This window comes from Apaloderma vittatum, unplaced genomic scaffold (genome assembly GCF_000703405.1).
Source record: "Apaloderma vittatum isolate BGI_N311 unplaced genomic scaffold, ASM70340v1 scaffold26955, whole genome shotgun sequence".
In the NCBI taxonomy this organism is placed as follows: domain Eukaryota; kingdom Metazoa; phylum Chordata; class Aves; order Trogoniformes; family Trogonidae; genus Apaloderma; species Apaloderma vittatum.
The window spans coordinates 18819-46478 of NW_009718063.1; the positions used below are offsets into that span (position 1 = coordinate 18819).

Genomic DNA, 27660 nt, shown 5'->3' on the forward strand with positions numbered 1-27660 from the left:
AGCATTAAGTGTGCTAAGTGTTTGAGTATTGTTAATGAGATTCTCTCCTATCCTTTGTTACCTGTTTCCTTGCAATAACTTTCGTCTGTCATTGTACAAGAGAATAAAGAAAGAAATTGTCTGTGGGACTGGAAAAACAGCTATTTCTTTGACCTAGGCAATTACGCCTGAAACCATGGTGTGTATCAGTTGAGACTGACATCCTTTTGATTTTTATTTTTTTAAGTTTATTATACAATTTTAGGTTTATTATACATATATATCATTGGCGTGACTGCTAGCAACCCCTTCTCCTCTATTTTTTCATTAGGTGGCAGTGAAAGTAATTGATAAGAAAAGAGCCAAAAAGGACACCTATGTCACCAAGAATCTGCGACGGGAAGGGCAGATCCAGCAAATGATCCGCCACCCGAACATCGCTCAGCTGCTGGATATACTGGAAACTGAAAACAGCTACTACCTTGTCATGGAGCTGTGTCCAGGTGGCAACCTAATGCACAAGATCTATGAGAAAAAAAGACTTGAAGAACATGAAGCACGCAAATATATCCGGCAGCTTATCCTGGCAGTTGAACATCTTCACCGGGCAGGAGTAGTTCACAGGTAATCTTAAAATCCCTCTCTGGTAAAATTTATCTCAGAGCCCCTAAGTAGTACTTTTTGTTTGCATAGCAAGGAGAATTCCTTATAAAACCACAGTTCTGACAGCTGTTTTGGCTCATCTTTGTGATATTGTTTAGATGCTCTTATTTTAGCTGTTAGAGAGTATCTGCAGAAAGCACTTAAGTAGTAAGTGTATAACTTCAGGTGAGCACGCGGAGCCGTGCTGACTCATGTCCTTAAAGATAAGCTTGTGCTTTGCAAAAGTTAGGCTCTTTACCTGCAAGTAGCACTATTTTGCCTCTACAAAGCTCCGTATCAATGTTAACTAATGAATCATTTCACTATTTCTTTTGTGGAGGTGGTTGTGTAAGTTGTTTTACTGGTGGAAACACAGCAATATAGGGAAGTGAACTGATTTGCCCAAAGCCTTGCAGTGACCCAGCTTGGACGAAGCCTGAATGGGACCACAAAAGTCCCTTGCTTTTGCTTCTCTGCTCTTTCCATTTGTTAGATTGCCTCAAGAGGACCTCACAGATTTGAAGACTGTGAAGCACAATGCAGGCTGTACAACTGTTCAGTTCATCTCATAGTGTCTTCTCAGCAGAGGTCCAGAGCTGTTGCAATACGTTGCTTTCTTTCTTTAAGACCTTTGTTTAATTGGTGTATGATCGGGACGTGAATCTCACTGCAGGAGTATGCTATGGAGTGAAAAGTGTACCTAGGCTCCAGGGGAAACAGGTCGCGTTCGTTAGAGAGAAGTCTGCAGAGGGCTGCTGAATGAGGAGTAGCTACCTCTGCCTGAAGCCGCCGATCAGCAAGGAGTGGAGGCTGGGAGAGTGCAGGTGGAGGTATCACACGTGATTGCTTGTCCCTTTCTCTGCTTATGTGCTCTTGGCTGCTATGGAGACAGGAGGATGGTAGGCTAGTTGGACCTTTGGTCTGAGCTGGTATGTCTTTTCTTCTGTTCTTAGGTGTTTATAGGTTATTGTCTAAGGGAGAGGCTATGCTTTCTAAATTTAGGCCAACTGGTGTTAAGTCTGAACTCCCACATACTTCCCATACGATGCTGAGCAAGTTGTGTAGGCCCTGTCCTCTCAGGCTCTGGAGGCCCATTATAGGAGCTGTAGACGCCTGAATGCTTTTGAGGATCTGGGTCTTAATTTCTTTGGCTGCACTGACTCTGTAGAACATGGGGGCCCGTTTTATACACCCATCCACAGGGCTGCTGTGCAGGCAGCTGGCAAACTGCCCGAAGGCAGCCCACAGCCAGCTCCTCCAGCTGTGCCCAGTTGTGTGCTGAGCTGCCTACCACTGTGCAACGCTGTTGGGTGCATCTGGCTTGATGGAACTCCATGCACTCCGAAGACTGGGGTTTTTTTGTCTTGAATCTCTCTGTGTGTTCCCTGTGAAGCATACATGCACATACAACCTCAGGCATACTGAGGTCTTAGTGAGTTCAGCAGCAGCCATTCCTCTCCCTGAAAAATTTACTCTCTTGCATAGTGGCTGAAGTGCTTGTGGGGGATTGGTAGGCTTGGCTTTGATTGCCTTATTTTTTGGAGAGGATTTGAACCCATATATTGTTAAAAAAAATAAGGAATCAAAAAAAAATAGAGATAACGTGAGCCCAAGGAGCCTGAGTTCCTGTACAGATGCTGCAAGCTTGCAGAAGTTTTGGCCTTCACCCCTTCTCACTGCTGTCTCTTGTCAACATAAGCACAGCTCACAGAGATTGAAGCGTGAGGGATCTTCATGAGTGGAGGGAGGAAGCAGCTCAGGAAACACTGACATGCTCTGCTGCATCTGGCAGCTGAGCTCTGTCCGTTCAGCCCTGTGATGTTGGATTAATCCTTTCCCCAAAGGCAGTGTGCTCCATCCACTTTATTTCTCAAATCACAGCGTGGCATAGAGCTTGTTCTTGGGAGTCTTCTGTCTGGGTAATGAGCAGGTCCAATTTTGCTTAAACTGATAAAATTTGACAGAATCACAGGCAGTGTATCTGCAAGTATTTTCTCTAGCTTAACCATTCAATATCTTGATGTATTCTGCAAACAAAGTATGTAGAGCAGAGTAGAGACGCAGGAAGAACACTGGTGATGTGATCCAGATTTATTCTCTTGATTCTGTGTGAGCAAGAGAGGGAGAAGGAATAATGATTACCCCAGGAATTGTCCTCCAGCATCTCAGGCTTTTGACCCTGGCAACTCTAAAAACAGACTACTCAACTCGCAACTGAAGAGAGAGTAAAAAATAGTGCAGAAGTCTGATTCATTCTCACACTGGACGAAATGGCAATGTTCTGTTGTTGTTATTGTTATTTTTAAAGCAGGTAAAAATAACAGCACTTTCATCTACGTGGTGATCTGTGGGTGTTCTCATTCACTGTGTGTGAAACAAAACACGGCATCCTAGGCCAGAAGGCGCTCTGCTGTTTGTTTCTCTCCAAATGTTTTCGTCATTCACATTGAATGGAGCAGAACATTGAAAAGTATTCACTGACTATTTTATTATAAAAATCACCAGTGGGTTTGTCTGCATTATTTGGGGAATAATAGAGATGACTTGCCCAGTTCTGTAACTCAGGATGAAAAAAAGCCAGATGAAATAAGTTGCATGAAATTTGCTTACATTATTTGATGAATATTACTTGCTAAGCTTCATGACTTACAATTAAGACTTGGCATGGCGAAAAGTACTCTGGTCTTTGGACAAGTGCTGGAACCTGGAACTCAGTGGAAATGCTTCTGTTAAGAGGCACTGATGTGTGAACGACCTTAAATGAAAAAAAAAAACCAACTTCAAGAAACCTCATTTTATTTAGAGAAGGAAAAGAAACTCAAAACTCATGTTTGAACTTAGGGGTGTATTTTGAGTTATAAATATTTCACCTGCTACAATGGATGAAGACTACAGGTTTCTGAGTGCAGGAGCTACATCATTGGTGAGGAGTATCCAGGGTTCAGAATGTCTTGGCTGCTCACTAAAAAAAATGTGGCTATTCTATAAATAATTTCATGCAGACATTTGTGTTTCATTCCTTCTATCATAAGATCTGGTTGGTTGCTAAAAATATACTTGCAATAAGCTCAGCTGTGAATCAGGTAGGAATATTTATCTTTCCCTCTGACAGAGGAAAACAGACCCAAATGGCAGTATCTGGTGAAGCTTTCTCTTTTTAGAGGGTGTTTACATAGGCCTTCATGCTGTCAAAAAGCAGGATGAACAATAAGCCCCTTGGGAGTGTAAGGACAACAGAGAAAATGAAATGAAAGCCTTGGTGCTTGCCACTGCATCCCACAGGAAATTCTCAACAACCCTTTTAAAGTAATTTTAACAAAATTTAATCCCATTCAGTGCAATTACTGTCAGGATGTCAAAGAAGAGAATTTAATAATGTATTGGTAGCAAAGATAGCTTTCTGTATTCCCCCTTTTTCTGACTTTGTGGTAGCATATTAGCACCTTCCGCTGCCATTTTGTAGTTAAAAGGAGATCAGGAGTTTGAAAGGCACAAAAAAAAAATCCCTTGAGGTTTTGAGCAGAGTTCATATATTTTTCCTTAGCAGCATAAGGTGGTGCCATACGATCCAGTTGCTCAGGGTACTACGGGGTTCCTGCTTTGGTACCTGCTACTTTGGCACGTTGGCTTTGATAACTTCCATCCTATTAATTTTAAGTGCCAGGAGTCTGGCTGCTGATGCAATATTTATGACAGATCCTGCACTACAGAACAAAGTCTTCTTTTGAAGTGCAAAGCTGGTTTGTCTTTCTATTTTATGTCAGATTTCAAAATTACCTTTGGGCATTCTCTCTTGGAGTACTCTGCTGCAAACAAACTAAGTATTGTTTTAGTGAAGACAATAGACTGAATTCCTCTTTTATGGAGACAAACACTTTGAATTCAGTGACTCTGTGACTGATAGAAGAATCAGGCTCAGTAAATAATATTTTGATAACAAAGCCTTTGAAATGTACATTGACGTGATGATGAACCAAAATCTCTGCAACCTTTCTGTTTTATCTCTGGCTGTTGCATGGGGCTAGAAAGCAGCCTTGCATGTTGGTAGTTGAGTGATTTTTTTTTTTTTTAATAAATTTTATTAAAAATAAGATGCAGGAGACAGCAGCCAACCACTGCTGCTTTGCAGCTGCTTGCTGGTAAAACCTTCCTTCTCATCCCTCCTCCCCCAGATAAGAAATAAAGTGCAAAATGCAAAAATCTCAGTTTTGCTGTCTGATGCCTGCAATGGCACTGCATAAGCTTCTTTGCAAAAGCACACTGAGCTGACAGCTGAAGCCTGGGGTAGCCTGCTCAGTGAAGCAGGCTTATGTCGCTTGGCGGACTCAGTGGCTGGAGCTGGGGTTTCCAAAGTGGTCTGTGAAGCTCTAATCAAAGCCAGAGAAATACCAGCCCCATCAACAGAAGAACAAGCTCCCAAACAAACCATCCCATGATGTGAGGAATGCTGCCTGTGTGCTGCTAACTTCACAAGCTGACAAGGCATAAATATATGCTGATTCTCTGTGTTGTGGTAATGCAGCTTACTCTTTCTTGAGTGTCTTCGTTATTCATAGGTTTGGATAACTTGTACCATAGTTAGGCACTCTCAGCATCATGGAACTAATCTCTCAGGAAAAGGTAAGATTTTTTATTCCTTTAGTATTTAATCATTGAGGGTATTTTGAAGTTTTTCAGGAATGAATGCTGAAAAAATTGCTTGAGAGGAAAGTAATAATAATTGTTTAGTCCTATTTTATGAGGAGCTATGACAGTAAGGAACAAGATCAGATTTACTTCAAGGAGAGAAACTGAAGGTCTCCAACAACTGTGTTTCTTCTCACCACCTCAAGCCCACACAGTATGGCATGTCCTACTGGTGTAAGGGAGTTCTTACCCAGCCCTTCCTGTTGCAAAGCAGCTGTGTCCAGCTCTAGGAGCTCACCAAGAAGTGTAAGCTACGTGTGAAACTATGAGGATCTTTGGGTCTCAGGGGCACCACCATGTTTACCTACTGTCCAGTGCTCTGGGTCTTCCCACTGACTTCGGCAAGGACTTCAGTTGCTATGTGTGTTGTAGCTGTTAACTTGCATTCTCCCTTGAAGTATGCAGCTATTAAAAATATGTGAAAAACTCCACTGACTAAAATAAATAAGGTGATATGTTTGTTTTTATTTGTACAGTTTTATAGTACAGTGCATGAAATTCAGGGTTCCCTAACCCACTCGAGTGCGATGGTGTTACTTTTTTCATTGCAGTGAATTAATGTAAACATTCAAACAAAACAGCAACTTAGATAAGCCTCTCTTTGTGAAAAATGGTTTACGTCTGAATTGTACAGAACCAACATACTAAAACATTTAGGAAGTTCAGGGAAATCAGTCCTGTCTGCAGGATGAGCCTAAGCCAGATGTATAATTGGATTGTACCACTGCCCTTTTCATAAAAAAAGAAATAGTGGGTAATGTGGTGCATTGTTAAAGTCACCTAAAAATATTCACTGTCTAACCCTTCTTTCTGTCCCGATGGACAGGATCTTGCCCAGACACATGGGCTCTGTTTGCCCTTCTGCTTACCTGGCTGAGAGTACTTGCCACCTCTATGCTCCACTGCCAGCCTGGCTGCAGGGGGTCAGGCTGCCCAGGGGGTCCACATCCGCGCAGCCGTGGTTCTACAACTGTGGCATAGCCTGGGGATTTTTCGGTTTGGTTTTGAACAGTATTTCATTCTCATTTCTAAGGCTGATTCCTGCAGAATCTTCTCATTAGGTTGTGTCAAGGAGTAAAACCCTGTTATCCTAGCTTCTGGTGTCACACCAAAATAAAAAGCGCTTATTGACATGGGTTAACAAAAATGTGGTGCATATGGACTATTAGATCAGTTAGCACTTACTGAAAAATCTGCTGAGAATAGACATATGAGTAAACACCTTTAATTAACCAGGTAGGTTTGATTGCACTCTATACTGAAACTATATTTTTATTTTTTTCCTCTAATAGCTTTAAAATGCCCTGTAATACCTTTAGTGTTCTTTTTTAACCCTGAATTCTTTTAAATCTCTTTTGCTTATGTTTAGCCCTCCTGTCACTGATCTATTACTCTAATTGTCTGCATGTATTTTCTCCTCAACTTATAGCTTTCATTTTTGCATTCCCTTTCCTTTGTTTTTAAAGTCTTACCTCTTCTTAGCTGATATTTAATATACTCAGAGCTTCCAATGATCTTTCTCTTTGCTTTGAGGCATTGTGCTGAGCGTTGCAATGTGTGACCCGAAGCTCCGTGTGCTTCTGTTGATTTCACTTTAGTTTTGTTTTTCTTTTTTTGGTTTTTGTTTTCCTCTTTCCCATACTGTTTTTTTGGCAGTCTCTCCTGTTAAATTCCTGGCCCCGATATCTTTCTAGAGGCTAATCACCCTGTCTGTGAAAACCTCCACCTGCAAGCAATAAAGATGCGAGACGTGAAGAAATAAGCCCTTTTTTGGCAGTAGAGGGAAGCAGAAATCGGTTGATCCAGATCCATCTGGCAGGGCCCCATCCTCCTTCTATAAAGGCATTTCTCAGCAGCAGCGTTTGCCCTACAAATGAAGTTCGTTTCGGAGGACACAGGGTGGTGGGTCTGCAGTGCTGATGAGGCACATGAAATCTCCCAAGAATGAAGAGGGGAATGCCCTGGATGCCAACTGGGCTCACGGGGTGCACGACCCGGAGCCGGCGCTCACCCTCAGAGCGGGAGCACGGCTGGAGAGCGATCTCTTTGTAGGCTGGGTCTTCATCCAAACATGGCGAAACGTGGTTATATCTCTGCCGTGGTATTTGAAATCAGCTGCTGATTTTTATGAGGCTGGTTTTCTCAAGTTAACGCGTGGCGTTATTGCCAGAGAAGAGGGGAACACAGTCTCCTCCTGTCTCTGAGGTTGGTGCTTTTTTGACTGGATTATGTTGCTTCTCTGAGAAGAGGACAGATGCAGAAGGCACTCCTCTCCTTACGAAGTGTTCAGCTGGACACTGTAGGAAAGCTTGAAATTTACGAAATACTCTCCTTCGGAAGATTTATATAGTATTTCCCTCTTTTTTTTTTTTTTAAATGCATGAAACAAGGAAAATCTGCAAGAAATGCTCACAGCAGTATAGAAACATCTGTTTGGAAAAGATCCTTGTAGCTGTATTGGTGAAGTATGTTGTATCCTACCTGCAAGTACTCTTCTGCCTCAAGTTTACTTGAAACACAGCATGGGCATAAAAGGAAATGGAGAGGAATGTTTTAAAAAAAGGCTTGGAGTTGGTCACAGCTATTTTTTTACTTTCCTAGATCCTTTCTTGTGGAAGTACTTTGGTTTGGTTGGTTTACTTGTCTTATTTTATTAAGCCTTATATCTTCATCTGTAATGGCGGCATCCTTCATTAGTCCCTTTGCCTTGCAAAGGCAAAATACCATGGATGTCACTGATTTACCATAATTATAGCTGATGGCTTTATTATCCAGATTTTTCCAAAGCGTGCTGGAAGAAGCATCACTGCACATCTGATATCCCTGCATGCTGGTTTTTAGAAATATTTTGTGTCTGGATGGGGGAAAAATTCTTCTGATAAAGACACAGCCAACTGCTTGAAGTCATGGACAAATTGTGTAGCAACCTAAATTACATTATCGTATTGTACTTAATGCTTAGTCTGTACATTTTGGGGGATTGGGGTGCTTTTGTGTGTGTGATCTCTGAGATATTTTCCTTTGTAGAACGTGACTTGGGAAAGCACCGCCACATTCTTAAGTGATGAAAGGGCACATGTAAAGTGAACAATGTGCTCATGTACATGTCAGAAGAAGGATGGGTTGTCTTGTAGAAAGAGATGGCTTTTTCATTTTATCTTCTCTCTCACAAAACTGGTCCAGTCCTTGATCTGTGCAGTGGCTCTGTGGGGTCGGGCAGGATGCTGGGGTGGAAAAAGCACTAATGTGGCACTCAGAAAACCTGTGTGGCTTCTTCTCTTGGCTTTGCTATTGACCTTCTGGATGGCATTGGGCAAGTCATTTCAATCCCTGAGCCTCGGTTTTCACCTCTAGCATATGGGATGCTGACCCCTTCTATAAAAAGTTTGGATGCTTCATCCCCATGGAAGGTTGATTTTGGTTTCTCTTGTAGACAATAGCAGAGGACAGACATTTGGCTCCTCAGATGTCTGCAGAAGGTTTATTCTTCAGCTGTGGCCAGTGAAGAGCCTTTGGTTGTGAAGAATAATGAGAGAGTGACTTTCAATTCCAACATATATTTGACATTTTTCTGATATATAAGATTTCTGCAAACTTTTAAGTGTGTGACAAATTTTAAGAACCTATTTAATTACAGGACGTACGCTGAGAAATGTTTATGAAGTAATTTTGTGCCTGAAGAATAGGTGTGAAACTGTGTGTGAAAGCAGAATAGGTATGAAACTGTGTGTGAAAGCACTGGTAGTTTTGGACAGAAGACAATGCATGGGGCTTTCTGCTTTGAATGTGGAACTTTATTATACACGATATTATATATGAATCTTGTAAATACACTGATAAGAGTGATGGGAACCTGCTTCATTATTTTGGAGGCTCACTCAAAATATTTTGTTTCTTTCAGAGACTTGAAGATAGAAAATCTGTTGCTAGATGAAGACAACAATATCAAGCTTATTGGTATGAAACCAGTTTGGCAATTCCAGTAATTAAAATTGGTAGTTTTATAAAGAGAGGTTTTGGGACTTCATAATCCTCCATGTGACAAGTGCTAATGTTACTGCAGAGAGGAGCCGAGAGAGTATAGATAGCAATCAAGCTGTTCCTGACAGCATCTTGTGAAAAAAAAAATGTTCCAAATAATTCAGCTTTAACTAGGTATGGGAATAATCCTACATCTTGTAACCAACAGCTTTCCTATTCAGATTGGGAGCTTTGAAAAGATTTAAAGAATCTACACCACAGAAGTAATTTATTTTATTATCTTGATAGTTTCATATTCACTAAGGGTTGGATTCTGCCCCCATATGCATATGTTTTCACTGAAATAAGTGGGAGTTGCACACATTTTTAGCAGCTGGCAAAATTTGGTCCTGTATTTATGTTCATTAAATTTGCTTCCAGCACCCGAAACAAAATTGGTTTAGAGGGCTGTTAAAAAATAAAGATCAACGATGGAGTCTTAATTGTATTCGAGTATCAGTTGTACACAGTGCCCGATTCATTCAAGTTGTGTAGACATTTTAGATTAATCATCGGTGGGTATAGCCTCTCACTGCCTTTGCATAACTCCTATTAATGTTAATGTGGGCATTGAAAAGAAAATATTCCCTTCATAAAATAGCCCCCAAACATCTGTTTATATTTATCTCCATGCCTACACTTTTGCCAACAGCAGTGTCTGTGGTTGTAGATTTGAACACTCGACTGGCTTTCTCTTCAAAAGATTTCATGGTCTGAAAAGTGATGAACACTTAACATTCAGGTCAAATGAGCACTCACTGTAATGTATAAAGCACACACATCTCCAAACAAACAAGAGGACAGTTAATGAAATCTGAAATATTCAAAATTTACTTGGGGAATTCAGTCTTTGGAAATACTACTCTGACTTCTAGTCGTTACTCTGTTGGCGAATCAGCCAACTCTGGGAAAATAATAGCTCCGCATTACCTCAGCTGTGGGTCAAGAGGATACTGATACGTGAATCATTCATCAGTAATGATGGATACCACCCATTATCTTGATTTAGCAGATAAGTGAGACCAGATGGTTTCTAACAGTGCTGTATGAAAATCTGATAGATTTAAAGGATTTCTGTAACTTTCCTGTTATTGGGTGTTTGATTACACAACAGTATGTGAACTCGACATCCAAACTCAGACTTGATCAGATGATATGTGTACAGTTAAAACTCACGTGCCAAAAAATGACTTCAGAACGGTTCCTGCAGTTTCATTTGCTTCAGTTGCATAGAAAGGTCTCCTCACAGTGGGTGGTGTGGGAAGAACAGAGAAAAGAGACAGTTTGATCTTCCGTAGCCTTGCTGGTGTTGAAATAAATTGTACTCAGGTCTACAGCCTGATGTTTTAAGCAAAGCAGATTGTACACAGTATGTATTTTAAAACAAAGCAATTAAAACCCACCATCCAACTGGGTATGTTATAGAAAAATAAAGGTTAAGTTATTAGTAATAGTTTTGCTGCAAGTGAAAACAGATTTAATGTCACAGTCAGCTCATGCCATATTTCGCTAATGATGCTGGTGATCTCTGGTTGTTTACCCTGAAGGAGCAATAGCTCTGTTCTTCGTGCTCTGTCTGCTGTGCTTGCGGGGGAAGCTGGAGAAGGGGCTGCAAAAAACAGCCTCAGGTCCCTGGCCAACCTCTCCTCACCAACGCCTCTTTTCCAGGTGGTAGCAGAAGTATTGCTTGAGCTGCCACACAGCTTTCTATTGACACCAGGGTTACCTAGGACAAGGATCATTTTCCAGCACCCATCTGTGACTGGTAGAATAGACCAGATAATTTACTCCTCTTTCTCCACTCTGCTTGTTTGCTCCTTCAGCTCCCTCAATGTTTAGTACAGTATTTTATGTAGTCTGTCTTTCTAGAAATATGATGGATCAGTTCTTCATCACATCGTCCTGCCCATGAAAGTTCTTCAGGAGTGAAGAGCATGCTTTGAGGAATTTTGTGCTGCTTTTCATGCTTGGGAGAAGAGACTTCAAGCAACATTAACTGCTTTGGGGTGGGAGTTTGGTCTCTGTGTCTTATGCAGCAGCACATTAGTACCTGATAAAAATGTTGATCTTGTAAGAATTGTGAAATGAAGAAAACCCATCATAAAGGAAAAAGAAAAGGTGAAATGAAGATTAAAAATGTACCAGCAAGTGACATTGAAAGTCCCTGCTTGTTCATGCATTTCAGTGAGAAATGAATCCCTTGAGTCCCTTTCATCACCTTAATGCACCTTGCTTTTGTTACTCTTTTTAGCTATGCGACAAGGTGATTTATGTTCTCAGATAGTATTATTAGGAAAATTCCCATTGCTATGTTAAGTGGACTTATTCTTAGCTGTCTGTTAAAGTCACAAATCTAAGAACATCAGGACTGGAAACACTGGAAATAATTCACCTCTCTTCATCTACCAGCCCATGATGGTAGGTGCCGTGAAAAGCCACTCACAGGCCATGCAAAATCTTTCGTGTCCTCCTTAAGGACCTGTGGCACCAAAAGGACCCTACCGATTACGTACCTCTGCCAAACTGTGGAGCAATCCTGGTCAAACTTGTCCACGAGCTTGGTGCTAAGGCTTCTGTTATTTAATAACTTTTCCTATTCCAACTGTCACAGCTTCAGAGATAGCCATATATCCATAGCTTAATGCTGATTTCTGGAGGCGTTAAAGAGTAGTAGCGTAATGCGGTAGTTTGATAGCACAAACAGTGGGGGTGGCGGAGTTTCCGTGTCATAATATTTACTTTGGAAAACCAAGCCTGGCCTTTGATCTGAATTCTATAATTAGCTTAGCTGAAAGGAAGCCCAAGACAGATGCTGGAATGTCAGTGAGATTATCAATGCTGGTGGTAATACCACTTTTATCAAGATCAGCAGTGCATCCTTAATAAAAATTCACACTGCGATCACAATGTGCTGCCACAGTGTTAGTAGCAATATTCCTGTTTCTTTTGAGATAAAATCCCTGTCCCCAGTGTGCATATGTTTGAGTGCATACTGCGTTTCAACAGAAAAAAGTGATTAACTGAAAGAGTTGGAAAAAATTAATAAGGTGTTTAAGCAAATAACATAATGAATATCTCCACCAGAGTATACTTCCATTGATGATGATAAAGGGATGCTGATTTACACCATCTCAGAATATAGCCCTTAGATACTTTGATTGTAAAACATTATATTACAGTTGAGTGATTTTGAGGTGGTGTGACACAACTGGGTAAAGACCGTGAATACTGTGTGGCGATGTTATGTTTAGGAGTTTTTAGAAGTATTTTACAGTTGGCATAACTCATCTAAGGCTCTAGCTAATAAATACGTTAATTAAGTACATGGATCCTCAGAAGTATTTGCATAAGCCCCAGGGATAATACATATTGAGCAGAGATGATTAAGCAGTGTCCAGAGACAATTGTTTTCCATCAGAGGCAAGGAAATTGTTTTGATCCTCCCTTCAGTTTTGACAATATTCTCCAGCAAAACCTCTTTGAGCCTCTTTAGATGCTAGATATGGTGATTCTTGTCTCTCTTGTGCTTGTCTTGCTCTCAGAGATGCAGCCAGTCGAGTGGAAAGCCTCTGCAATAATTTGGGCACTCCAGCTCACTCACTCTTCTTTATAACTGCAAGTTTTTTTGTAAGCATTATTATTATTTTCATCTGGTTTTGTGAGGGATCAAGATCTATGTCTCCACCGTGTCAGCATGCTACTGATACCTAGAGGAACTCCTGCATGATGTCAGCCAAATTTAACATGGGGTAAAAGCTAGGGAACAGACCATTACTTCAAGTCTTACACAAATAAGTAAGCAGATAAGGGAGAGAGGCCCAAATTAATGACTCTGTGGAGAGAGAGTATTGCATGGGCTCAACAGCTGCCTGCTGCATTCACCCTGCAAGATGTGATGCTTTCAGCCCAGCCAGGCAGGTGAGTAGCACACGCAGAGAGATGCTGTTTTACGAGACACAGGGAAGCAAGACACTAGCCTAGAGGAAGGGAATTCATCAGTCTGCTTCTCCTGACTGCCTGTACAAGACAGTTTTCATTTTAAATATGCATGCGTTCTGGGAATTTTTTAAGACAACTGGATCAAAAAAAAAGAAAGGAAAGAAACAGATGTCAATGTTCTTAATAGCAATACGTTGCAGCTGTCATCATTAACAAGTTATTAATAAATGTGGGCATCTTTGACTGTGACCTCTCTAGATCCCCTGCTTCTTGATGTTGCCCTGCAGCAAAGGCTGTTCTCTCAGCTTTGCCCATGTCATCCTCCTTGCAAGCTTGTCATGCTTCTTCGCCTTATCACGTTGAGTTGTTTGACTTAACTTTAAGACCTTCTGCAACCTCTCCCCACCTTCCCATGTTGTCTCTCAAGCTATGGTTTCATAACCATCTTCTCCCAAGCCGAGCATGGGCTACCACTAGGCAGGGTGGACTTGTTTGTTGCCCGCAGCTGCTTCTGCTGCTGACATGACTCTGCCTTCCTTTCTTTCCTTGCTTAGTGGTTTATTTCTGAAGAACTTTTCTTAAGCCCAGCCTGTAGCCAGACCAGCACTGGAGCAGATGAGGGAGATTGCAGGAACACCCTTCTCGGTGCCAGCCTGGACTTGGGTTGGCTGAGAGCACTCGGGAAACAGCAGCCTCCTTCGCCACGGAGAGGCTATCTCTTGTCTCTGATCAGCTCGTGGTGCCAGCCTTTGCCAGTCCCTTCTTATTTAGTGCCAGCAAAAGAGCATCAGATACACCCAGAGGCCAGAATTGCAATAATTCAAAGCAGAAGTCAGGGAAGGGAGAACCAAATCAACACATTCCCCTTCTTTCTCCAAGATCTCTGCCTGTTATTTCAGAACTGAAATGCTGACTTGGCAACCCTGTGTGTCTGTGCAGCTCTCAGAAAACAACGCCCTGCACCTTACATCTGATGGCTCATTTACAAGTCTTAGAGGAAAATGTCAAAGAAGTCCCGCTTACATTGGCTTCTGTGTAACATACTGCAGCAGGATGGAATCCACAACAGCCCAAGGTGGCTCTCTGTCCCGTGCACATCATGTAGTGCCTGGGACAAGCTCAACTCCAGTTGTTGCCATCCAGTTCCCAATGAAATGTAGTTGCTTTGTGAATTAAATTGATAATTTTACATGTTCTAAGGCTTTTCTCATGTTTGTGGAAATCTCTGGTTATGTAGCACTATGGAGAAAGAAATTACATAAAATTTTTGCACATGGATGATTTTTTTCATAGGCAGTTCATTGCTTTTGGAAAAAAATGTAAATTTTTTCCCCTTGTGTTCTAGCATGGTTTTACTGTATCTATCTCTTTCATAACTATGTCTCTGTGCCTTTTACAGACTTTGGATTGAGCAACTGTGCAGGCATCTTGGGTTATTCTGATCCATTCAGCACCCAGTGTGGGAGCCCAGCATATGCAGCCCCTGAACTTCTGGCAAGAAAAAAATACGGGCCCAAAATAGATGTTTGGTCCATGTGAGTTACTTTTCTAGTTTATAATTGTTATTACTGTCATCATTACCCATCGCTCAAACAAGAAATATTATTCCTGTATTTGGCTACTCTGAGCAAGAAAATCTGTTTAATTAGCTCTGTGAATTAACTTGAGCAGATAACTTGTTTTGAAACAGATTTTTAAGTACCTGTATATAGATCTCTAGAACATAGAGCACAGAGAGACTGCAGTAAAGCACAACTGTTCATCAGTGATGTTCAGACACAGCAGAAGACATGACTCTGACTCAAGAATACCAAGAATACCAACTTTTTTTTTTTTTTTTAGTTTTCCCCAAAGGATCCTCAACGATTCACATGGGCTTCATGCACTATCTGCAGTCAAGCCCAATGAGAAATGTGGGATTGAGTCAGGTCATCACTTTGAAAGCATGGTCGTTAAAGGGGAGATAAAAATGGCCAGAAAACCTGTGAGCTTTTGTGAGCTTAACAGTGTTCATGCAAAAGATCACACAGAAATCCTCACTGCTAGAGGTAGAAGAAATCAGAAAGGTGTTTTGGAGTCAATAAATTTGTCTGCAGCACTGTTTCAGACTGTGCAGCCTCCACAACCCTCCTGTTGGCCATGGACATGGTATCACTTATCCTTGTCAATCCTGGAGAGAAATTAGCTGAAGTCAGTTGAGTTTTACCTTTGGCTTTAATATCAGTAGATTTTCCCTCACCGAGTGGGAATAATAACATTTGAATAAATTTCATTGAAATGACAGAATTATGACAATTCCCAACTGGAAGTATTTGGAATGCTTGGGAAACGTAAGGTACGATGTAAGTACTACTAGTGCTAGGAAAGATTGGCCATGGTTTATATATAAGACTAGGACCTAGGTCAAATTCATCTCTTAGTTTGATCTGGTGGGTACCCTGTTGCTTCTCAGGGCTCTCTAGAACTTCCTCCTGAAACCTAATACACAGTTTGTCCTCTGAGGAGACCCACAGCTAAATCATTGCATGACTATTGAGTTTCTCAGTCCAGCAGTAGGCCATCTATACACATCAAAGTTGAGAGTACCAGCCCTGAGGAATGCAGGTAAAGAGAGCACAATCATTCTTGTAAACCATTTAAACTTCTCCAGTAATAATTTCTTGCTCTTTTTTTCAATAAAAAAAAGAAAATAGGGTTAACTCCTGCCCTTCCTCAGAGCTGAACAAACGGTGTCTGTGGTCACGGCTCATGCGAGCACATCAGTTTAGTTTCTTTCTGTTCACATACATGCATTCAGCAGACTAAGGAAACAAATTCCCGGAAGGGAGGAATTCAACTCAAGTTGAGTTTAAAGCCCTTTGAAGAGGAAAAAAGAACAAGAGTGCCCAACCCACTTTTCATTGCTGACTTTGCTGGGCATAAACAAGCAGTAACTTTTGTGCTCTGAAAATGGTAATTGTTCACACCCCATCTTTGGGCTGCACCAGATCTTGTGGAGGTCACCTTTGGGTGCTGAACCCACAATGTCCCCATTGGTACAGGCGGTCATTTCATACCCAGGCCAGCACCAGGACAAGGCCTCCAAAAGCAGCTTGTTGATGCAGCCTGAGGAGAGACTTAATTGTGGTTTGGCATTTAGCCAAGGAGTTGCCTAAGAGCTGGGCTCCATTCTGTGGCTCCCAGCTTGTGTCCTACACATTGTTTGACCCTGCATGAGCAAACCCCTGGGAATTCTTGCCCAAATTGTTGTGTGCAACAGAAGAGAGAGCTTTTTGGGGGGGTCTTTTTTAATAGTTGTCAGACATTAAAGATGAAATACAGTCACTGAAACCTAAGTGTAAGTTATTCCTTGTTCCTGATCGTTTTGTTTTCTTTTTCTCTGTGTTTTCTTTTAGTGGGGTGAACATGTACGCAATGCTAACTGGAACATTACCTTTTACTGTGGAGCCGTTCAGCTTGAGAGCTTTGTACCAGAAAATGGTGGACAAAGAAATGAACCCTTTTCCCACCCAACTCTCTACAGGTAGTCAAGGGGGTGTGCTGGGACCTGTTCAGATCCAGTCGGTCAGAACCATTGCATTGAATTCTGGATTGTGAGTCATGCTAACAGCACGGCACGCTAATTGTGAAAAATGTATTTTTTCATTTTAGCCTCCAAAAGATCTGTGGGAGTTGCAGTAGTGTAACTCCTTTCACTTTGACTTCTGCATGTAAGCTGGAGAAGTGCCAAGTTGTGCTGAATATGAGAGAAGAACAAACCTGTGAAATTCTGTGAAATTGCTTTTGTAGAGTAGGGTCAGTTTTGCACATTCAGATGATTTTAGCGTACAGGATGGATGCATGTACAAATTATTTTGGAATAACAGATTCCTGGGCATTATCACGACTGAGGTTGAGTGGTAAGCTACCTTAAATGACCTCCTCACATTCATTATGGAATAATGACTTTCAGACAGAAGGTTATTTTGGGACAGTAACCCGTGATAAACTTTGTGTGTTCACAAAAGGCAGAATTGTTGATGTATTGATACTAGAAATAGTAATTCCTGCTCCAAAGCCATGTCATCAGGCAACAAAGAGAATAATTTTTCACCTTATAGCAAAGCCGTTGTCAGCATTTGCAACACACTGGTTTGTAGTTAGGTTTTATTTTTGTATGCTAAATTTGTTGTTCATGAAAGGCTTCTGTTCTCCTTATCTGGCAACCTGTTTACAAGGGACATTCAATAGAATGAAAAGATTACAGATATAAAAGGGTAACTGAGCATACTTTTTCACTCAGTACACTAAGAATCACAACTATTGTTAACAGTATGTAAAGAAAAAGCTTTTGGAAGTTGTGTCACAAGATGAATTCTCCAAGTACAGATTTACCTGCATACCGAAGAAGTAGGTAGTTAAAGGTTTTCTCACACAGATTATCCGTGGATCAAGCAGAGTATATTGTTCCTTGTTTACTCAGCATGTGTACGAAGTGCGCCTTTCCTGCCAGTAGTTTATACTGCTGGCATGTTGTAAAGCAGTAGGTTTACAAGAGAGCTGGGATGCTGCAAGTCTTGGCATCTTATTTAACACAATTAGAGTGTTTGGTATTTCCATTCTGGAGACTTCCTGTTAAGGATTCAGTTGCACAAGGTGGCTGTTGTAGTGTTCTAGCACACACTCCAAAGCCCCACTGAGTAAATTAAAAGAAAGATTATACTGATGGCTTCATGCTGTACTGATCTAGATGTCAAATCCTGCATCAATTGCAAAATTACTCTTGAATTCAGGGGCTTGTGTTTTGTAGTAAACATCTTCCAAGTTTGGCAAAAAATGTACCAAACTTACCTCCCAGAGTGAGGCTTTTGCCAGTAAAGAGCAGTTGTATGATGGCTCTGTAGTGTCTTTGAACCAATGGACTGTTTCCCCAACCATCGTTTTCTTTCAGTTGTCTTTAGCCATGAGATCTCACTGACTTAACTGGGACAACTCATGTGTTGAAGGATGAATCACCCACAAATGGCCTGTAGAAGACCAAACCTTTGGTAGCAAAAAAGATAATGTTACTTTTGACAGGTTTTATTTTACTGTTTAATTCATCCTACCGTTTTATAATGGAGGTTGGATTTTCTCACAAATGTGTCCCTGTAGCATTTGTAGCTCACTGATGCTATGGTCTCCAGTGAAAATAGTATTTTGTTTATCCTGTGCGAACTATCGGAGCTTGAACTTTGAGAGATGATGGCAGATTAACAGTATAGATTTAAACACATTAACCTTTACTCACTGTGACCAAAGGTACGCATCGGTTCTTGATCTAAGTCAGTGGCCTTGCGCATTCACTGACATGGCAAACTGTGATTTAAGATGACATTTATTCTTGTCACAGTTAGGCTTTGGGTCATTATAGAGAAACTCTGCTCCTCTGCTCTGTGAATTGTTATGTTTGTTAACTTCTCGAGTTTATGGATCTTTTTCTTTAACCAGTTTTTCTTTTTCTGTAAATTCACATATGGAGTAGAGATCTTTTGCAGGAGCCTGTTTTGCTTGTTGAGTATACTGTCTTTCAGTATTTAATTTCACAGTTACTGAACACACAGTCCCATTGTAAAAGTAGCCAGTCTTATCACCAAGCAAGATTATACGTTTTTTGTGTTGGTTAAAACATTGCGGGGTGGTGAGCACCCAAAGCAACTGTGTAGCAATGGGGAAAATTTGTAGTTAGTGTCTGATTTTCCCATTTAGGAAACTATTTTTCATTAAGCTTCTTAAACAACACAGCTGTCTGATTATTGATTTTAGGTGAGCAGAGTTCTGTTGCTCAGGAAGTTAGTATTCACCTTGCACACATTCCTTCTTTTTCCTCAATTTACTGCCTATGTATGCTTATGATCTTCCTTCTGGAACAGAGAAATGAAGCAAAGATGAGAAGAAAAGCCATCATGACTGTTGTTTGGAGAAAGGATTTTACAAGGTGGAGCTTGATCTTGGCTTGTGAAATGACCTCATTGCATTTTCTTGGGCCGATTTTGTAAGCCATAACTTGTATACCTAATTGCCAACCAGACACACTCTCACAGTCTGAAGAAGACACTAAGTTGATTTCATGCATGACAAGGAACATGAAGACTACAGAAGTCTGGTAATCCCCAGCTGAAGCACGCCCTGTTTCTTGTTATCGTGTTGCTCAGCGCGCTCAAGGAAATTAAGAGAGAAATGAGGTTTCTCAATGATACTGGTCTCTCATTTGTGAAAAGAGCACAGCTTGCCCCCAAATTACAGGATCGGAACAAATCTCCAGTGAGTGCAGGTCACCAGCTAATTGGATTAGCACTGTCCTGGAGCTCATCATACATGAGGCCTCACGTAATGAGGCCCCGTTGGGGTGCTGTGAAGCACCTTTTGTGCAGCAGGAAAAATGCCTTCAGATGCAACAGGTCCAAAAGTCAATCGGGCAGCTTTGTATTTGCTTCCTGGAGGACTAATTTTTCTGTCTCACAGCCGCGGTGGCTAACTGGAAAAGGCTTCTCTCCTCTTCATACCATCCGACAGCTCCAATCAGCCAAGGTGCTGTTACTCGTCTCCTCCATGTCGCCTGGGTCTGGCTGGCCAGGGAGCCTCCTGGCAGGGGGAACTTCTCTCCAGAACTAGTTTCTCGTGGTCTGGATCTGTTGATCTCTGTGGTGCCTCACAAGCTTAATTTGATGAGTCTGCTTTTTGCCAAAGGAAAAAAAAAATAAAAAATAAAATTTTTAAGGAGACATTAAGCTGATTTGAGAACTGAGGGTCTGGTGATGGAGGGTGAGGGTGTTAGTCTGGGGAAGGATTATTTGTTTTGCTGTGAACCTGTTGGATTCATGCAGTTTCTAACACAGTACTGGAGAGAGAGGAGATGAAATGGAAGAACAAGGGGTCTGTTGTTTGCTGTAATGGAGGGCTTCCACACCTAAGAGACGTGACAGGGCACATGGAAAGCAGCCATAGCATCAGCTTCCAGACAGTTTATGAACTTGGATGTGGGCTTTTCCCGCTGCTTCCACAATATTGCTGCACGAGAATAACAATAACGCTGGGTAAGATTTCGGTAAAGTATCTCACATAAATCAATGAGTTGTAGAGAGAGCTTAGAAGAAACACAGTCAATGCTTGGCTGAACCAGTAAATACATAAGCGGGATGCTCTCTTTTCCATGTATAAGCTTCTTGACTGTCTTGAAGTGAATAGCCTCTTAGGGCAGTCTCCAGCTGATATTTGATTTTTGCAGTATGTTGAACACCAAGGTTTCCCAAGCTGTTAGGAGTTTGCAGCTCTCAGGTCTAACCCTGCCTTGTTTGAGGAGAAACCCACCCTCCCTCGTCCGCCACCCTGCCCTGGTGTGCTAGACCAGCCATCCTTTCCCCTGCCTCAGGTGGGGGTGATGCAGATGGACTTGGGGAGATCAAAATGCTCTGGAGGACAGCCAAGCAAATGTGGAGGAGGGCAGCAGTCTCAGAGGAGAACCTGTGAAGGGCAGCAGCACTGCGCCTCAGTTAACACACGGTCAAGAGAGTGTAGGAGGGGAACTGAAGCTCTGCAGTGGAAGAAGGTGGAAAAGAGCCCTCAAGGTCCTGTCCATCTGACCTGGAGGAAACTGTGCCATAGCCTTCAGTTCTCTGGCTTCACAACAGCTTCATTCGGGACTCATTTGGCATCATCTCACTTGACTGTATCTCCTCTACAAAATCATTCCAGTCTTGGTTTTCCTGGGATTAGATTGTTTTATATTTTATGCAGAGAATTGCAGAGGACATAGTTAACTCTTTACTATCTTATATGTGATAAAATAAATCTAGCCTTGGTAATTTATGGAATAAAGACCAGACCTAGATAAAACAGGGTGTGTTTTCTGCTCACACAAGCACTTCTTGTGAGTCTGTAAGCGAATCACTTAATTTCAATACTCCTAACCATATAAGAAGCACATAACTTAAAAATATCAGAAAAGTACTTTTGAGGGGTTTTGAAGGAAACTTCTGAGGGATGGTTGAATGTCACTGAAAGTTGAAGGTTCAGTATCTAAAACTAGAATGAAGCCCATTAATTTTACTGTACTCTTTTAATTTGGTGAAAACCTCCTGCAACTGATTGTAGGTTGGATGGAAGCCAGGAGAGAATTTATCCTTATAATGTTGAAGGGAGCCCAATTCTCCATGTCTTCCCTCCCAACATTGTATCCCTCCCCTCTGCTCACCATGTCCTTCTACTTGAAACACAGATTGAGTAATTTGCCTCTGACCTGACTGCAGGCTCTTGTCTTCATACAAAAATTAAGTTTTGGCTAACCTACTCAGAAACTTCAAACAAGCTCTGAAACAAAAGGCGCTTTTTCTCTTCTCCTTTATGACTCTGTAAATCATTGTGACTATAAAATCATTATTTTACTTATCAGTTTTTCCTTTTTCTCAAGGACATTAGAGTGTACCATAAGGAAAACACTCCTTTTTAATATACTTTTGATCAGGCTACACACCTCTAGAAACTCAGATACTGTGTTAAGTCATAAAGCTAATGACATAGCTGTTGTTTTTTTTTCTTGATTTCTTGACAGCGGCTGTAAACTTTCTACGATCTCTGCTAGAGCCAGATCCTGCAAAGAGACCAAACATCCAGCAGGCACTTGCAAATCGATGGCTTCATGAGAATTACCCTGGAAGACCACCACCTAATATCACATACCCAAACAGGTACCGTGTGAAAGAAAGGAGAGAGTCTGCCAGGGTCTATATACATTATATGTGTTAAAACATGAACATCTCTGGTGTTCCAGTTCCATTTGTGTGACAGCATCTCAATCCATTTTCTTGGATTGCTTTTATGACTTCATCCTAAAAGTTGTTAGGATTGGCCTTTGAATATGTGTTGCTTGAAATGGTCATGATCAACACCTTTTAGAAGCTCTCATATGCTGCATTATTTGTGGGGTGGTCTGGAGTGAAGATCATATGACTCCAGACCTTGGAATGGGGATGTGTTACAGGTAGTTCTCCTTGTTCGTTAGTTAAAAATCAAGATACTTTTTAAGTAGAGGCTATACTTCTTTGTGACGTATACTTCAGGTTCTGTGGATTAGGTAAATATGTAAACCGTGGTGAGAAAGGTCAGAGTTAGATGATCTTGCTTTGTTGGTTGTTGATCTTGAATACCTGCATAGTGCTGAATGCATGACTAAATGCAAACAACAAATCTCATGGCCAATCAAATATCCATGTAGGGAGAAAGAAAGGTAGGTATTTGTGGTCCACTTTGATTAGAAATCATCTTGTTTGACTTTAAACATCTGCAGTGTAGATTTGACACATGAGCCAGACAGCCTGGGCTGTCGTTACAGTCAATGGAGAAAAATAAGGGCCCTTTTTACAGAATGATTTCATCTGATTTCTTTTTGATTCTGCAATAAGATGACTTTGTGCCCAGGACTTCCAAGTTCCTCTCCTGTGACTGTAAATGGAGCCTTGGGCAACTTACTAAGAAATATGCCTATATTTGATCAGATAAAACCTCCTTCCTCTATCACAGCCATTCAGCTGTCTCTCATACACAGTCTAGTAGCTTACTAGCTTGCAGGCCGACATCCTAAGTAGCACTGAGGCAAAGACAGCAACTTAAAGTCTAGTTTTGATGCTTAAAATTTGATAGTGTCCCAAAATTTTTGTTCTAACTTGTTAAGAGGAGAATCCCCATGTGAAGATCCTAACATCTCCCTGCAGTTTACTCAGTTGCAAGATACTGGATGTAGCCTATCCCAAGAGTTGCGATGACTTACTTTTGTCTGAACATCTGAACTACTGTCCTCCACTCAAAAGTGATTTGATGTTCACCAGCCAGGCCGTGCCTTTGTGTCGGTGCCCTGAAGGACTCAGTCCTGTAGGCCTGCTCAAGCCATGCATACAGCCAGCCTTCAGCATTTGGCCCAGGTCACAGCTTTGCTGCTAAGAGGGTTTCACACCCGTTTTCATTTTCACTCCATCACTAGCCAGTTCAACAGGGTATGTTTCAGAGGCGTGGGTCCATCCCCTGTGGGGCTGAGAGTATCTGCAGCACCCCTCTCTTACTGCTGAAGTAGATGACAAGCGCTGCCACTGCTTGATCCTGCTGAGACATGAGCATAGGAAGTAAATTTGAGCCCCGAATCTTGGGACAGGCTTTAGGAATTTTTGGAGACCTTTCCCTTTGATGTTGCTGTTGACTGGCTTACGGGTTGCAGCCAACACAGTCCAGGCTCCTCCCCAAGTCACCTCCCTTTTCCCTCTGCATTGACAGGGAATGGAGGTGCCCTGATTTAGCATTTCCCTTCTAGAGGTGGTGTCTTAACTTTCAAGTACTTCTTGGAGAAACACTGTGCCGTTTGTTGACCTGAGGTGAGTAATAGGCCTCCCTCTCTCAAAATGCGGCTGGGTAGATGTTGAGCAGCTTGGATGCCTGGAGGCATCACTAGGGCCATTCACTGGAACGAGGAGGGCAAATGTGAAGCCAGCTGCCTGCAATCTCTGGACCTGCGTGGACAGAATACAAAGATGGCCCCTGCAAACAATAGTTTCACAAGGAATAAGAATGAGAACAGGCAGACTCATTATCTTCACATTACTGGCCCAAATTTAAGAGCAGTTGAGTTAATTTGCGTAGTATGCTGTCCAACAAAATGCAATTTGAGTGTCAATGGTGCATTGGACTTTACTGAGGTATGGTATGTATGAACATTGTATGGTAAAGAAAGGGAAAACAAGTGTAAACTGAATGAGTCATTAAGCTAATGAAATCACTGTCATAATGAGTCTAATCAATCTACTAAATGTGGCATCTGTTAAGTGAATGTAAGTGTAACTGAGAGCTGTATGGGTAATTTAATTCCCTTGCTCTGTATGTCTAATCTGCAGAAGAGAGGAAAAGAGGCAGGAATAGGGCTTGAGTGTGCTTTCACATTTCTTTTGCATTTGTAGGTACATTTCCATGCCTCTAGTTTTTCAATTCCTAGCTTGCAGCTGTCAGGCTTTAGTCAGGCTATGGTGGAAGCGTCCCTTCTATAGCTTACTCATTGGTGCAGTTGGGTAGGTGACTTACAGAAGAGGCCAGCCTCTATTAAACAGAATAGCCGCGCAATGCTCTTTATTTATGGAGTGCCCATTAATCACTCCCCGCTAAAGGCAAGCGAATCAAATGGAAGAACAGAAGAAAATGCAGTGCCGAACTATGGAGAGGGCATATGTTTGCTCATGCATATATGTGTATATGGTGATGACTGATAATAATCCTTTCCTATTATAAGCACTTTTAAAGGGAACATTCTTTGCTGTTAAAAAACCCCAACACGGTTATTTTCTTTCTCATTGCACTGCTTTTCTCATCATTTGGTCTGAAAACAAAAGAAAAATAGATACTCCTTCAATCTGAACCCAGATTTTCTGAAGCTGTAAAGGATAAAATCTATACAGATTCTTTCTTTCACTTTACTTTTTTGATAATACTTAGTTTAATTAGCTGATGCCCCAAGCTTGACCTACCTATATACTGGGGGCTTATAAGGAAAACAATACTCTATAAAGTTTGAATTACTTAAAAGCGTGGCCTGACTCCTTTTGAACTTGCCTCAGAAAGTACCACTAAAGTCATCTTTAACAGAGTTGCTCTAAGTTTTTGTTAGTGTGCAGATGTGGGTAATATGTGTCAAAATAGTTCTGAAAAATCCACTGCTGAATTTGTAACGAGTCGTTTCCTCTCTTAATCAACACAAGCAAGAAGCTGTGTTATGTTCTTGCAGTGCTCTTCCACCCTTTTGGGGGTAACACCTGTTGCTCCCAAGACAGCAACGTGGTAGGACAGAGGTAAAAAGGAAAAACAGCAGAAACTGCATTTTCAGAATATTCTCCCAAGCTTTTTACAAGCTTGCTTTTATTAATGGAATTCCCTGAAGGCAAGCAAAAATTTCCTATTTTGCTGAGTAGAAATTGCTTGAATTTCTTTTACTGTCCAGATGCTTTAATGTGCAATGGCCAAGATAACTTTTGCTTTTGAACTGTAAAAAAAAAACAACCCCAAGCATTCCTTAGCTGCAGAATGAATGTTAGTAAGTGTGCCAAATAAAGGAAAAAAGTTACTGGAGGTTTTCCAGACTTGTTTGACATTTTATCGAAGTCCTCTATGTCAGACCTAGACTGCTATGTGGGCATTCCTCCCGTCACAGGTGCACAGGACAGGGGGACAGCAGGGCAGGAATGGGAAAGGTGGAGAATGGTCCTTTTGAGAGGAGAAGGCAGGTTGTTAAAAATCCCACAACCTAAGCTCCCCTAAGTTGCCTTAGCTAGATTTTAGGCTTGATATCAGGAGCAAGGAATATCCTTTAGCAACCAAATGAAACCCAGCATTTCTCTGGAGATGGATGGGAGTTGACGGGTACATCTGGGAAGCTGGCCAGCGCATTTAGAGGTCTAAGTAGGAGCAGAGTTGTGTGGAAAATCTGGTTTTAACTTAGACAGAGGAGATGCTTTGCCATTTCCAGAAGGTTGCTGTGCTCCGTTTCTCGCTTTAGCTGAGTCTGTTATAGACTTTATAGAAGATCACATACATAAATATGTCTTGTACATGTGCTTTTAACTGACATGAGTATGGCAGCAGTTTTACCATTTTGAGAGCTGCTGTAATAACCCTCCCCATATGTCTCCTTTCTCTGGCATGGAATTCCTTAGATACTTAGTACATGAATATTGTGCAACAGGTAAGGGAGGAAGCTGAATTCAGTGGTGTTTGAGTACAAGGAAAGCCAAGTGTATCTACCTGAGCTGGAATTTACCTTTTTTCCTTCCAAACCAGATGGATGATCTTGATGGTCTTCACGGGTCAGATGTAGGGTAACAAATGGTGGCACCCTAAGCATCATGGTGCCATTTCGCATCAGGGTAGGACACAGCAGACAGAGTGCCGTTCGTTCAGCTATCACGTCTTCCCATAATGCCCGTGGTTCCCAAATAGCTCGCTCTTCTCATACCTGCTCACAAGAGGAGAGAGCTAATCACTCCCATGTTGCTGAGCCTTTCAGGCCTCTTCTTTACTCTCTACCACGTCCCCCATGGCTGGCAAGGCTCTGTCGCTGGTAGGACGGTATGAATGGTGTGCTCTCTCTTCTCTCTCTGTGAAGGATTCACCTTGAGGACCTCAGCCAAAGCGTGCTGCTCCATATGACCGAGAAGCTTGGCTACAAGAACAGCGATGTCATCAACACCGTGCTCTCAAACAGGGCAAGTCACACGCTTGCCATCTACTTTCTACTTAATAAGAAGCTGGAGCGCTACTTGGCAAGCCTTAGGGTAAGTCCTGCTTGATGCCGTTTCTTCGGACAAGTGGGTGAGGGCGGTAGAAAAATTTCTCTGCTTGCTGGCATTTGATCTCAAGGTTTTGCCTGAAGCTTGGGTTTTTTCTAATTTTGTAACAGTAGCCACGAAGAGGAATTATTACTTGCAAGCTAATAACATTATTTCAGACAAGAGTTCCCAAGATTGCAGAGATAATTGCTGATTGACTTTATGTCTCACGAGTCCCTGTTTCCATGGGAGATACCCTCTGGTTAGGCAGTTACCCTGTAGAAAGCAAACTGTTGCCATGCAGAGCCTTACTTGTGCCTTGTGGTATACTGTCTCCATATGCTGAGATAATTCTGCCACTTGAAATATCAGTAACACAATCTAATTTAGTTGAAGAAATCAAGAGGAAGCTTAGGAGCTGGGGAGGGTCAGAAACACTGCTGCTGGATTTGCACAGCAGCTTTCTGTAGGGCAGGAGTCTGCTGCCATATGTCATCCTTGTACACCCTGGGGAGCTGATCGCTCAGGCCACATTTTGCATGGTACTTACTGGAGAGCTAGGATGGGCATGGCACACAAAGAGAAGCTGCACACTCTCTTCTCTTGGCCTCTCCGGTGCAGCTGCCTGTGGTCTGGCGAGGAGTCCTGACTAGTTGAGGGTCTGTAGGCTCCTATGTGACTGCACGGGCAGGAAGGTGGATTGTATGGAGTTTTTCTTCTTAATATGTTGGCTTCTCAGAGAAACTATTCCCAACGGCCTTCCAATCTGACGGTGGCTTCTTAGTTTTTTTCTTTTCTCAGTTCTTGTAGCAAGCTTGTTTTAGTGATGGTGCCATCCACGATCTTTAAAATGTAATGGACCAAATACATCGCCTCTCTAAGTTGATGCACCTGAACTGAATGCCAAGAATGGATACAGTCCATTAATCAGTAACTAAACATTCATTTTCGCTAGTTGTCTTACATATGTTACTTTTCCATACTTCTCTCTCCACAGAAGTCTGAAGGCCAGGACAATATTTGCCACAAGAACCAACTGCACCAGATAGAAAAATACAAGGCAAATAAAGACTCCTATGAG

General features: G+C 41.8%; 1 protein-coding gene across 1 annotated transcript; it reads left to right on the forward strand.

Moving 5' to 3' along the window:
• Nucleotides 1-310: 310 nt before the first annotated feature.
• Nucleotides 311-27660, forward strand: LOC104274493 (hormonally up-regulated neu tumor-associated kinase homolog A-like; the record flags this gene model as incomplete). Its single annotated transcript, XM_009870138.1, has 7 exons — nucleotides 311-603; nucleotides 9209-9264; nucleotides 14666-14801; nucleotides 16662-16789; nucleotides 21836-21971; nucleotides 26417-26585; nucleotides 27577-27660. Coding segments are annotated over 7 exons (1002 nt in total), but the record flags the coding sequence as incomplete, so codon positions are not given.